Here is a 15,087-nt window from a genome sequence, read left to right on the forward strand (position 1 = left end):
AGGTAAATATGTGAAACATAAAATCTGTCCTGTCATCTTTTACTGTATGCGTGTTTTTTTTTTTCAAGTATCGCTCATGCCTGGGTAAGCCTCCAATAGATGACTGATCATATTCACCTTAACTCGCATTACTCCAATGTTTTCTATTTGCGGCATCAGCGCCAGACCAAATTTTCTGTTCAGTTAAGAAATATGGCTATCTGTTACTTATTTGAATATGCTGGTTATGCTTCCATTTACCAACGCTATCATTTGCTGCATAACTTACAGGTCACGTAAGAAATACATATAAGTAACTGTTTGATTTTAAAAAAAGGAAGTGATTCGTACGACCAGCAGTTAATTCGTTTTCCTGGAATATTAAGTGAGGCTCATATTTATGGTTAGTAAAGTATTACCGAACACAAACTAGGATTAAATATATTGACATTTAATTACAATGGTATGATATGTTTGTATGTTGGCTACATTGAAATTGACGTTCAACTGTTCTATAAACTGTCTGTGTTTGCTGTTTAGTATATGAAAACATGGAAGAGGGGGAGGCAGGCCCGGAGTCACCGCTGCAAGAAGATCATAGATACTTTTCTGAAAGTTGTCATTCAGGTGACTCGTGCACTAGCGTACAAGAAGTGCGAAGTTCCGCAGAAACAAGCTCGACCATACGAACAATACCAACGACAGAGAACAGGTGCAATTTTGCGTTGCCTCCCGAAAATGGTCCAGCGGTTCCTGCATCCCAACACCGTAACCATGCAAAAAGTAAAAGGATGCAGAAGCGTCATACTCGCAACAACATAGTGGAAAAATTGCTCAACAGAGAGGTTTGTTTTAGTTTCTGTTTACGTAAAAATAATTGCATATTTATACATTTCTATAATTTAATTTGTTAGGAAACTGTGTACGAAACTGCCCAGATTTTTGGAAGTCTTACAAACGATACAAAGTAAACACAGTGTTTGCGCTTAAGTTTATGACAGTTTAAAGCCTTTTTATATCAGTGTTCATGCTTAATTAGTTCTATCAGTACACGATACCTACACGTCAATTACATGCTGCACACAGTATTGATAGGCGTTTTACATTTTTGAAGAGAAAACTTTGGTTAGCCTTTTTTTGTCAGTAAGAAAGTTGTCTTGTGCTGTAGTCACGTGTGTAAACACAGAAACTTGTATGATGAATGCAAACTTCGTAGAATGCATCGGATATATTTTGATGTGGGGCCTTGCTAATACAAAAAAAAAAAAAAAAAAAAAAATTCTTCCCAACGTATGTATAGACGGATACTGACCTTTGCAGGAGTACTTATTGTTTATGTTACTGGACCAAAGCATCTTTTAATGCTTATTGACACCACATGCAGAACAACTGGTGTAAACATTCTCGTGTTTTACATTTGTTGAGAGTTAATGATTCCAGACTATTGTGGTTGCTTAGATACATCCCAACAGGTATGACATTTTAGTAGACACTTAATGCCAACAGCAGACATGTTACATCAGTGTCTGTAAATAATTCCATAGGGCTCATTGGGAATTGATTATTTTGTGTAATGTTTAGCATTTTTGCTTTCATCAGCCCTCCTCCATGCTAAGGCAGTTAAGATTCATCATATTATACTATCCATAATTCAGGTTGCTGATTATGTATGTAAATTTCATGAGCTCCTTTGTTCACTTAACCCTACTTTTAAAACTGTTCATTATACTGTGGATTATACTAATGCACTATAAAACATTTTCCTCATGCTCTTATTGGATTTTGTAACATTAATCAGTAGTTGTAGGCCTATTATGGCTGTTGTGTGCCAGTGTGTTTTTGCTGTTTTAATGGTATTTCTGTTAATATAACAAATAAATGATGTGCGGTAATGAGTGAGACTTAAGTTTGTTCAGGTCTTAAACTGCCTGTGTGTAAAGATTAGGAAAAAAATTCCTTTTGTGCATGTATCAATGCTACAATAAATTTCTTGCTATAACTGCAGTTTCACTCCTCTAAGCGAATGCCCATTTTTTATACCTTTCTTAGTCAGCAGCCTCTCAAAAAAGAAACCCTCTCTTTATCAGAAATGTTCACTACAGTTGTTTTGTGGTCCAGTAAGTTAAATTTTGTTGTGGAGTTAGTTAAAATTAGCCATATGTGTGTTAATTACACTGACTGGAAGCAACATAGTTACCAGGTTAGTAACTTATGTTTGTCATATACATTTCTACATTGTTAAATTTTGTTGTGGAGTTAGTTAAAATTAGCCATATGTGTGTTAATTACACTGACTGGAAGCAACATAGTTACCAGGTTAGTAACATGTTTGTCATATACATTTCTACATTGTTAGCAGTCCTTGTCTGTCACCTATTTCATTCCGCATAGGCAAGGTGGAGTGTGGTCCATATGGGCTGTTTAGTTGTTGTAACTTTATGTTCAGGGATTGTAGGATGTATGATATTATAAACTGATTATGCTAGAGGGATTGTGTTCATACTACTCAGCCTTTTAGAGCCATTTTAAGCTATTTTTTTTAGGGCTTTGGAGGGAGGAAGGTACATGCTGATCCCTGTTTATCAGAGAGAGAGAGAGTAGTGGAATGGAGGGAGTAAGCTTCACTTTTACAATGTAGTATAACCAATGAGAAGTTTGACATATAGACTAGAGATAATTAAATCTTAAGTATTGAATTCACTCAATGTTGTGCTGCAGGTGCTCATGTGCTAACACGTTAACTGTATTTGCTCAGTATTTTCAGACATCAACCAGCTGCAGACAAGGGAGCTGCTGACTAGTATAATGTAGTAATTTAATCACCCAATGATATATGGCTTCAGCTTAATACAAAGAACAGACAGGAGGTATGGTCAGCATCCAGGTATATAACAGGGATGACCATACAGAGCAAAGGAGTCTAGTAAACATGGGCTATAAAATGCATACCATAAGAGCTGTGAGCACTTTGTTCGTCTTTGATAGTATGAAACACATCTCTTCTACTGAAAACATGCTCATAGCTCTTAAGGCATGTAGTTTAGAGCCCATGTTTAGTTTTTTTTTTTTTTTTTCCTTCGGAAGATCATTTGTGTCATATCTCTGAATGTTGATTATTCCTCCTGGGACACCCTGCATGTACAGACATGTAAATACATGCATGTGTGTTTAGTGAGGAAAGGCAGGTGGTCAGCCATGGCAGTATTGAAAGAGCCCTTTGTAACTTTTGCTTGAAGTGATTTAGGAAAACCTAAATAAGGATGACAGGACAGAACATGAGCTACCATTCTCCCAAATCTGAGGTCAGCGTCCATACAAATGCACTACCCCATAAATTTTGTACGTAATTTATATTTGTAAATACATTAGAAAAATGTAATTAATAAGATGGGAAATATTTATGTACTGTTCACTTTGTGTCTCAATGAAAATGCTGCACACACACACACACACACACACACACACACACACACACACACACACACACACACACACACACGTAGATGAATTCATGACCATGTCCATGCTGCCATGTCTTGGTTACATTTCCGTGTCTTTCCTTTAATCTGTCTGAAAGACTGAGTCAGCATCCCATTATGAGTCAGATGTTGGGCTCAGGTACAAAGTGAGACATTAGTATTATGAGCTATAGATCTTGGGTGAGCAATTTCCCCATAAAAAGCATTCTATTCTGTACTTGTAATACAAATATATTTTGGATAAATGGAAGCATCTGTCGTAAAGATTGAAATACTTTATTTTACAGATCTGTGTGACCATCTTCAGTGCAAACTATTCGGACCTTGTAGGCCCATATCATGAGAACACAACATTTTCATGAGGTGTAGCGTGTACTGCGATGATTACTTCCAACAGATATCTTCACATTTACTGCATACAATAATTTTGAATTGCAGAGGAACCTATCTTGTGATATCGGCTGTTGCTGATCCAATATACGTGGTTCCCCATGGAATTAGATATCTTACGTTATAATTTGACATAGTTGTTTTTGGTTGTCGCTTTCTTTTATTGATTCTTACGCTGAATACCTTAAGTAATCTTTAATTGCATAGTATGCATTTTTAAGAGGCTTGTTTTATCTGTCATTTTAAATAAATGTATTTCAGTTATATCTCTCACATCTCCTTGGGCAAATTTTTATACAATTTTTGTCCCTGAGAAAGAATGCTGTTTTGAGGTTTTCATTTTCTTCATTGGCACAAATGTTGAAACTGCCTCTTGTTTGGTAATCATGCCGAGAACTATTTGAAACAGTCTTACTTACGTTTTTATGATCACAATAGATTAGTAGATGAACTCACATGCCATAGCTAGGATATCCCATCTTCAAAATGATTCATTAAAATGAGATCAACAGTAACTTTTAGTTATTATACATGTGGCAGTTTGAAAACTGTCTCCATGTTATGTGCATTTGATCCCCAGAAAAGAACCTCATACGTGATATTTAATTGTACATAGGAATAAGTATATCATCACAAAGCATTACCTGTTGTCCACTGATGGACCCAAAAGGCATAATATGACATTCTTTGCCATTATCATTTTGATTCACAGTTTGTAGAGTTATGATTAATGTTTAATGTAACAGAGTTGTGAGATTTCCCCCCCCGTCTTTAAGCTGAAGTTCATGCTATTTGTTTTCCTCGTGTTCAGTGTTAATAAAAAGAAGTATGCATATTGCACTGGTGTTCAACCATGTCAGTTGTGTACTATTAAGAATTGATACTCTTGAGAATTATGGCTGCCTCCAACCTCTTTGCCAAAAATTAAACTGAATTTGCCTTTCACTGCAGTTTTCGTGGAAGTAATCAACCAGCTCATTATTCAGGAGGAAAAATCATTTATTATATTTATCCATCCATAGACCAATTAGTACAATAGTATCAGACATGTTATATACATAACATAAATTACATATATATAATGTTAACAAAGTAGGATAAGATTAGGTGTGGATAGGGCAGGAAGTCAGCCATGGCCTAATCAAAGGAAGCATCCCAGCAGTCCTCTACAGCTTGGGGAAACCAAAGAAAACTCACATCAGGATGGGCGAATGGTCACCTAAATCGCCCCATCCCCGTATTAGGACAGTGGATGCACTGTTTTCCGTGTCACCCCCCCCCCCCTTTTCCCCTCCTTGACACAATTTATGTACTCTCCACTGCTAGTGCTGACATCTGTGTGACATTGAAAATAGGTGGGGTCATACTAGTGTGACTGGACTGCGTAGTTTGTTTTCTTCATATTAAGGGTATACTAGTGTGACTGGACTGTGTAGTTTGTTTTCTTCATATTAAGGGTCATATCAAAAGCTGTAGAAAGATCTAAATTAATTCCTCCAACACTATTGTTGTTATCCAAGTTCCTAATTATTCCATTCGTTGTAATTATTTATTACTGTTTGTTCTTCTGTCTGTTTGAAAGCCATGCTGATTATTGCTCAGTAGGCTGTGGTCGTCTGAATACTTGGCAATTCATTGTTTCGTCAATCCTTCAATGGGTCAGCAATTTTCAGCTTTATGCCTATTCCAGCTCTTTAAGTACAGACATCACTTTCGATATTTTTAATATTTTAAGTTGAAAGATTTGTAGTTGTGCAATTTGGGATATTCCCTGTGCTATGTAATTGTAGGTAGTGTTGGAGTACATTATTTGGGGACAGTTGAACCTACTGGTAACAAACATTGCCTTTTACCAATTTAGGGAGCTACAGATTGAAGTATTCTTCTAATTTGACACTATACAAGATCCCATTGTTAATAAACTGCCACGATAATGAAGAAAAATCTTAACAGGCGTTCTTAAAACTAATGTATATCATATTAACACTGTATCATTCGAACATTGTACTATTTCACAACCTTGAATTATTTAAATGGTTTGCATATTTCAATTTTTTCCACATTCCATCTGCTCATGTGTGGTATACATAGAATATGCTTCTAACATAATATTGCAGTTCTAGTACTGTAAACAAATGATCTTCTGCTTCATTCAGTAGACCTTTTGACCTGTCGAGGAAAAAAAAATATAATCTTAATATATAAAAAAAGGAATCACATTTAAAGGTTCAAACAGTACTGAGAGACTATCAAAACAAGTACAGAAGTGGTTCTTTGCATATTCTTAAATTCACAGACTAGAGATATCTAATGTCTTACAGTTATGGATAAAACAATAATGACTCAAAAATTACTAAAACGGGAACTAAGTAGAAACTTAATGTAGAATTTTTTGAGCATCGTTGCACAAGAAGTTGTGACTGAGGCAACACACAAATTCATTGTTCACTAAACTTCAGCATGATGTATGCTGAAAAATGTATCTCTCTAATGGCACAGATGTACTTTACCTTGTACATAATAAAATGAGGAATGTATTTTTATTGAAGTTATAACTTCAGTATTTTATCCAATATGCAAACAATTAACACAAATATACTTTTAAGGTGGAAAAGGGTGAAGAATCTCCTGTTGACTACTGTATTGTGGTAGACAAAAGTTGTTTACTAGCTGCAAGTGCAAAGGGAAGAAAGGGAAGTAAATTTGCCCATGCCCTGAGAAGTATAGTATGCTTGACCTTTATTTTTCTTAAAAGAAAGTATATGTTGGCATTGTAGAACCAGATTTAATTATCTTTGTCTGCTATCAATGTCTGCTGTGGTGTATTTACATATGACATTATTTATGTACATGGATCTGTTGAACCTGCTTTTTTTGTGTCAAATGCCCGTGAATTGCCTATATATAATATGTGATTATCTTCTTGATGTATCTTAAAAGCATGTTATAGATAATACTTATTTAGAAAATCATACTGTAGCTTATACTTGATATTTTAGCTCTCAGAGTTTTGTTGTACAAACAAGACGACTGAGACTGCTGCTGAAGATCAGAGGCTTTGCCAGTTGGTTTGTCAGTGTGCTACGGTGCTGAGAGTTGATCCATTTTACTGCAGATTTTTCTGCATTGAAACAGTGCAGTGGAGGCCCATTTATTGAAATGAAAAGTAAATTTGAAAGCATCAGAATTTGTAAATAATATACCGTATCAGTGTTAGATTCATGGCACTAAATCTGCTTTCTCATTCAGCTGTAGATACAGGTATAATTACAAATGGTTTAAGAAGTTCTTTCACAGGAGTGGGAATGTGTTGAGGATTTTCTTTATAGATTCGAAAAATTTTAACTAGTGATGCACTGTGCTTTCATTTAATTTAAAATCCACCTTTGTACGTAAATAAGGAATTGACATGTCACCAAATAACACATGTTCATAACCATATGGAGACCATGTAGGTGAATTTAATTTAGCTACATCTTAAAAGAAATCCAAGTCTTCAAAGCTTTTTCTTTTTTATAACCGAAGCCTGAAAAAAATTGCTTCTGAAATGCTTGAAATTTGTTATATTCACTGCAAGATGTTTCTTTAATTATGTCTCCTTTGAATGTACACTTCTCCTCCAACTCTTGTACTGTAATCCTGATTTGCAGTAAATCATTTGTTTTCAGTATTATAGAGATTTTTATAGCCATGTCAATTTCTTGTCTTGCTTTAACTATGGAAGACTCTCTTTTTTGCTTAACTAATGATAATACTTGTAGAACTTCTAGGACTTCATAAACAGAACTGAATCCTTTATAACTAACCACTTTTTGAGATATTTTAAGAACCCCTCAAATTTAACTTCACAAATTGATGAGGAATCATCATGACCCAGTTTTTCAAAAGATGAACAAGATAACTGTGTCTTTCAAGAAGAGCTTGAGCAGAATTAAACAATGAAGCAACCTAACATGTATGAGAAATGTGGCCTAGTTTTATCAGCCGAGAGGACGACTCTTGTGAAACACCCTGATTTCTGGGAATTTGCAAAAACACAGAATATAAGAAATCTAAAAGAGTCACATTATTCATAACATTGTGGACAGCTAGTTCTATTTTGTGGATCATACAACACACAACAATTAAGTCTTTATGTAAATGATTGCCCACTAGTGGCTACATCTTTGAAAGTTCCCGGCATTGTTGATGCACCATCTGTTGTGATACCTACAAGATGGCTTTTTAGTACATCATATTTAATGTTACACTTTTCAAGAGATGCTAACAGTGTACTGAAAATACATTCTCCCAGAGTTGTAAAACTACTGTGAGCTACCATAGGTAAGTGGTTGGTTAAGTTTGTAACCCCTTTACTTCTATATTAGGTGTGGTGCATACCTATCGGGCGATACCGCATTTTGATCACTTTGTTTGCATGTGTGGTTAGTGTCTTATTGGATTCCACTAGAAACTGGAATTTTCTAGAAACTGAATGTTTGTATGCAAAGGGCCACGTAATCTACAGAACATTTTTGTTCCACCTAGTTGTTCTCATGTCTGTTACTTCAAAATAAAAAGTATTTACAGCAAAATTGAAATTCTTAGTATTTAATTCAGGTTTTATTTTTAAAAAAAATGTTGATTTGTAATGTGAAACAAGTGGATTTTGCAGTAAACATAAAAAGCAGTACAGTGCAGTTTCCTCAAAAATATTAAAGAAAAACTGCAGAACAAAAACATAAATATTGCTTCAATTCTTTGTTGAGCTTATATGAAACATGTTTCAATTATTCATGAACAGTTATATGTATCAATAACAACAAGAAATGCTTGCCTTTGATCATGATGAACAACATAATATTGAGTACAAAATAACAATAATTATAAACTTTTTATGTCTGCATGTAAACTGTATGTATATTAAAAGTAATTGCATACATAAAACCACAGAAGTTACTTGGTCAATTAATTTTTATTACTTACAAAATGCAATTTATATTTTGAAAGGATATGAAACACACAACGAACAATGTACAACTGTAATTATGTGCAAAACAAACGTGAGATGAGAAAAATTCTTCGGCTACTACTGACTCCATGTATATTAATTTACGTTTCGTTCTCTGCCAATGCTACCAGTATTTCTACCAGTTACTGCCTCATTTATATACTGTACTAAATGGTACAGAATTAAGAATATTACTGCCTGATAAATTACTAAACTTTTGAAGTTAGATTATGTGGGATATGATATGAATGATAGAATTTTGGCTATTACATATGCAGATCTGAACGAAAAATCAGTTCTAATCACATTTTCTTGGTGTTGCTTTGCTCTTAACTTTTCACTTTCACTCGCACATTTTTCTATACTTTCCATTTCTGTGCTGCATATGACTTCTACATATTTCACGTGTGAATTGCACTTTGCCTGATCACTGATTATTATTATTATTATTATTATTATTATTATTATAATTATTATTATTATTATTATTATTATTATTTCCACAGGCATTCCATGCCTTCCACTGTAAGTTAATGAACTTCTGAGCATACTGTGCATATTACCATCTTTCTGTCATTTACAGATAGCCATGACTTAATCTTTTGCCAGTTTTGAAAACATGATATAGCATCATAATTTCACACTAATATTTCAAGTCTAGTGCTACTCCCATTGCTACCTTGAGATTTCTCATACTTTTCAGTTCCCAAAGATTCACTATCTTTATCTTAGTTAGCACCACCACCACCATTTATTTTATTTTATTTTTTTATTTTTTATTTTTAGATTCACTGTATTTATTTTGTTTTTAACACCGCTGTTAGCATTCTGACTATCAATGTTTTGCACACACTTCCTGTAATGTAATGCCCCACTCTTAATTAAGGGATGGCAAAATTTTGCTTTGTTTGAAAAACACGTTGAAAGTCCATAGTTCTTTCATGCCTGCATGCATTCAGCTCACTAATAATACTACTTGCTTTGCAAGCAACAAATATCGGAACTTAGATTAAAGCAACTATGACAGCACACAAATGATGATTCCGTTTGAAATGTTTACATGCATAACACTTTTCCAGAATTAATGAGCAAACCTATTAATGTTAAAATAGTACTTTCTGTGTATGACGCAACAAATTCAAATTAATGTTAAGTTTTACATATCCTGTGAGTGGGATGGGTAATTTAAAATCAGAGGATGGGACGCTTTGATTCACACTGGACTAATGTGACCCTACGTTCTGAGTGCACACTGTGTTACATAGGGGCTGTTGATTTGTAATACATAGCTGGTCCACTAATGATGGTGACATAAAGAAACTAAAGATTTTACACCACCTCAGGGCAAGTGATTTCGTGGATCATAAACCAATTAATAATCGTGACACGGCATATAGAGGAATTTCTGCAGTAATGTTTGCATAATTCACAGAAATGAATATATAAAGGCAGAAAAGTCAGTCACTGCTTGTAGAAACCTATTTAAAAAATTCCAGCATAGTTTTGCAGAGTGGCATCGGAATATTTTCCAGCCTCTTTGTGACAGTACTGGCCTCTTGTTTTAAGTGAATGGGGTTCAAATCTTTGGTCAGATGAACCTACCAATACTGGATGTCTAGGATTTGCTTTTTGTATGCTCCATTTGAGGATTGTTCCTGGTCTGATACATATAGGATGAAGGGATTGATAAGTTTGGCCCCTTTAACTCCAGCAACCAACTGGATGTCAACTTTATTCTATGATACTATGACCTTCTCATGTGTTACATTGTATGTGCTGTGCAAACAGGAAGAGAGCGCCACACTCACTATTTATTTATTTGTTTATTTTTCTCCCTGGAATGTAGATCATGGTGACAGACTGAGCTGTAGCATGGTCCAGAATATAGGTTAAGCTGAAAGGTGACATTTTGGGTATGAATTGGCCAATCAGTGTGAATATGAAATCTTAGATATGGTGAAATAATAATAGTGTATTCTGAGGTCTGGGTTAGGTTGAATGGTGACAGTTTGGTTCTAGGCACTACAGTCTGGAACCGCGCTGCTGCTACAGTCGCAGGTTCGACTCCTGCCTCGGGCATGGATGTGTGTGATCTCCTTAGGTTAGTTAGGTTCGAGTAGTGCTAAGTCTAGGGGACTGATGACCTCAGAAGTTAAGTCCCACAGTGCTCAGAGCCATTTGACAGTTTGGTTGTGGGTTGGTGGAGTGGTATCGAAGGCCTAAGTTAATCTCAAATCCCTAGCTGACCATTGTTATTTAAGTTTTCTGTTGTTCCCTTAAATTGAATAAGCAAGTCAAAATGGTGGTGACTGATTTATTTTTGTGTTCTTGTACTATTCAAGATTGTGTCCACTCTCTAATGAGCTCGTTGTCAATTAAATGTTAAATTCTAATTTAACTCCTACAGTGATTATCATAGAATAGATGTGGCTATAAAATTGGTTCTGTTTTTTAGATCACATGTATATCTGACTGTGTTCAAAGAGGCAATTAAAAGGCTATGTTCTGTCTCTTTATGGACTACTGTATGCAACAGTGAAAAATACCAGAGGTGGTAGTGTGTTACTCCTATGCGCTGTACATGCTGTGGGCAGTACAATTCACTAAAAGAATGTTGCTTTGATGTCCTCTTTAAAGTTTACTTTGCAACCTGTCTAGACTTGCATTAAGCAACCTTATATATGTTTATGTACAATGGCAAAATTTGCAGCCCTGTGATCTCTCTTATTCACCAGTGTGGCTTTCAACGACTTGTTTTTCCTTTGTGATGGCCTAATTAATGTGTGAAGTTTAGGCAGATTCAGGATGCCAGTTTTTATATTTGTTAAAAGTATAGAAAAAAGCTTTGTTCATTTAAGTGCCCATTAAACATATGACAGATAACATTGTTCTATATTATATGTATGTATTTATGATGATGGATTGTGCTTTAGCAGAAATTACTGTGAAACAGCTGTTATTGCTGTCTCTTGTCTAGCAAACTCACACTGTCATGATGAAAGATTTTTCTGGCTACAGAGGTTTTTTTTTTTTTTACATAGCATGATAGTGCAACAGCGATACACCAAATAGAATTTTCAGAGCTTAATTCTGCTTCAGTCAGTCTTGAATTAAATTTCCCATTCCTTCTCTGAGTTTCACTTGATTGTTTTTCCAGTGATGTGCCCCAAATATTATATTTGGAGTGCCACTATCTTTGATTAATAAAAGTAGATTGGGAGATGGATGGTTGAATGAGGAAAAACTAATTTTATAATTGGAAGATTTTGAGTGATATTTACAATAATCCAAATAATTTTATTCATAGATTGGAGGCAGCACATCAGTGAGTGCTAGTTGTGGAAATTTAAATGTACGCCCTACATTGGAAAGATGTTTAGAAGTTAATCTGAGAAGTATTCTTCCAGCATCTGCCTTCAAGTTCAGGTAAGAATCATATATTGTCATAATTTCGTGTGCACTTGTATAATTGTGGAGAGTGGCGAGGGGGGTTGGGGGTTACAGCTGAGGAAAATTATTCTACTTTTTAATTAACTGTCAAAATTGCAAAATATGAAGTATATCAATAGAAAAATTGCTATGTGATAACTGAGTTTTGTTTGAATGTTCTTTTACAGTCACTCATTCCTGGGTTTATCAAAATGTGGTCAGTTCCTGTTATCCTATACATACACTGCAGAACTTGATGTGGTATCATTCAATACAGTACACAAATATAGGTTACACTGGTGGGCATTTGTTCCACATCAGAAAGCAAGAAAGGTTTCTGAAGTAGTATTGTTTGGTGATAGTGGGCCTATTTGCAGTCCTCTGTACATTTGCCTCTGTCAGTGGCCTTTGGATTACTCCAAAGTTGTCATTTACGGAAACAGGTATGTTTTGCATCTGCCGTATCTTTATATGCTTAGCAGTGTACACAATCTGATCAAAAGTATTTGGAAACCCTATGTAATGCGGAATTGACCTCTAAATGTAAAGAGAATTGGATCCACCAGTGTAGAAGGTGGTGGGGCGTATTGTGTTGTCAGTAGAGAGGCAGTAATTGCAGACTGAGTTGGTCACAAGAAATCGTGAGCTTCAAATGTGGACGAATGATTGGGCGTCCCCTGAGTAACAGATCCATCACTGACATTTTATCCCTTATAAAACTGTCACTCAACTGTTGACATTGTGATTGTCAGGTGGAAACATGAAGGAACAACCTGAGCTAAATGAAGGCGAGGCAGACCTCGTGTACTGATGGGCAGGGATTGTAGAGTATCGTGGAGGGTGGCTGTAAAAGAATTGCTTGAAATTAGTGAAAGGAATTACTTGTGAGTCCTAAAGTGCTATAAGCAGTCCAGCTAGCAAAAGGGCTGTACATGGGGAGTTAAGAAGAATGGGGCACAGTGGTCAAGCAGCTCTTCATAATCCACACATTCCTACAGTCAGTTGTATGTGATGTTTGAGGTGGGTATAAAGGGCAACACCCCTTTGTGGTGGGTGACTGAAAATGAGTTATGTGGAGTGATTAATCATGCTATTCCCTGTGGCAATCCAGTGGAAGGGTTTGGGAGTGACAAATGCCTGGAGAACATTACCTGCCGTCGTGTAGTGCCTAGAATGAAATAAGGGGGTGGTGTTACAGCATGGGAGAATTCCTCATGGTTAGGATGTGGTACCCTTATTGTCCTTAAGAAAATGCTAAATGCAGAAGGGTATGAACATATTTTCCAACATTGTGAACTGCATACAGTAGAGGAACAGTTCAGAGATAATTATCAATTGTATCAGCATGACAACACACTCCATCATAAAGCAGCATCTCTGAGTCAATGGTTTGTGGAAAATAATGTTCCTGAAATCGACTGGCTGGCTTAAGACTAGGTCAGGGCCAGCGGCAGTTTATCTAGTGCTCATAGTTTGACAACACGTCACTTTTGACTAGCCCAAGGCTTGATACTTTCATGTAACTATTGAGACGTGAGAAGTAGGCAATGAATTTCTAGTGCCAAAATAGAGACCATTCTATTCTTTGCTTTGATCAAAATATTCGACTTTTTTTTTTTCCGAATATCTCACAAAATATGGGGTTGTGGTTAAGCTGGAATGTGACAGGTTGTGAGTGGGCAAAGCCAGCGAATGTGAAAGCTAAAAAACTTGGTTGCGGTGACAGACTGATCTGTAGCTTAGCCCGAGACCAAGCTTAGTTTGGAATATGAAAGTGTTACAGAAATTAAATTAATAATCTTCTTTGTAACATGTATTTGCTTTTTCCAAATATGCCGTGAATTTCAAGGTTGTGGTCAGCTTGGGACATAACAGCACCAGTGAATAATCTTGATTGTCAAAATATTTGCTTATAGGTTGTGATATTTTATCGTGAGCATGTGACAGTATCCCTTTGAAACACTTTGTCTGTCTGTTGCTCTCTCATTGGCTCTGTAGACCCTCTTCCATTCCCATCATACCTCTTAGCAAACATTCACAAGATTGCTGCATGAAATGTGTAAGTACAGCACTGGCCCTGATCTAGACTTTTAGCTAGTGGTCTGCCCAGTGTCCCAACCTGAAGCCAATGGAATGCCTATGGGATGTGTTACAACATTGACTTCGCTCTAGACTCCTAAGTGCAGCTGCTTTTTCTGTTTTTGTCATTTGAGGAAGAATGAGCTGTCATTCCTTCACAGACAGTCCCCAGCAGAATTCGAGCCATCATAAAGGAGAAGGATTTGTCCACTAATAGGTGTCTGAATACTTTTGATCAGATAGCGTAGTTGAAGTAATTCTATATTAGTAATATACATAATTAGAACACAGATAGGTAATTTAGTAGCCTTGAAGAGTGTTGCTGTGTCTTTCATTTGTGATCTAATATTTGAATCCAGTAGCAGCAGCTTTCATCATAAAGCAACAAATATACCAGCAAACCACAAAATGAAAACCTTTTTGTTGCTTTTCTAGATCATTCCTTTGTGTGTAGAAAACATGTTTTATGCTGAATCTGTAGAACTAATGCTTTCTGTAGAATGAGTACTATCTGTTCCATATCCTGTATTTATGCACTGTTTAGTGAAAGCTTTTGTACAAGACTCCGAAGTACATTCTGTACTATATGGACAGTGTAACTTGGCACCCCACTCAAGGTGTGCTGGAAGTGAAGGAATAAGCACAAGCCCTTCTGTTCACTCCCAGCACTCCGTATGCAAGGTGCCAAATTGGATTGTGTGTATAGTAGGGCTTCATATATTTGATACAGACGAAGTTCAG

General features: G+C 35.9%; 1 protein-coding gene across 1 annotated transcript in view; it reads left to right on the forward strand.

Annotated features, from left to right (window-relative positions):
- The first annotated feature begins 556 nt into the window (after positions 1-556).
- Positions 557-15,087, forward strand: part of LOC126248624 (uncharacterized) — a 132,279-nt gene continuing 117,748 nt past the window's right edge. Inside the window, exons 1-3 of the mRNA XM_049949794.1 lie at positions 557-824; positions 12,146-12,264; positions 12,456-12,710. Coding sequence (XP_049805751.1) covers positions 771-824; positions 12,146-12,264; positions 12,456-12,710 — 428 coding nt within the window. The 5' untranslated portion in view covers positions 557-770. The remainder of the gene's footprint in view (positions 825-12,145; positions 12,265-12,455; positions 12,711-15,087) is intronic.

This window comes from Schistocerca nitens, chromosome 3, assembly GCF_023898315.1.
Source record: "Schistocerca nitens isolate TAMUIC-IGC-003100 chromosome 3, iqSchNite1.1, whole genome shotgun sequence".
Lineage (NCBI taxonomy): Eukaryota > Metazoa > Arthropoda > Insecta > Orthoptera > Acrididae > Schistocerca > Schistocerca nitens.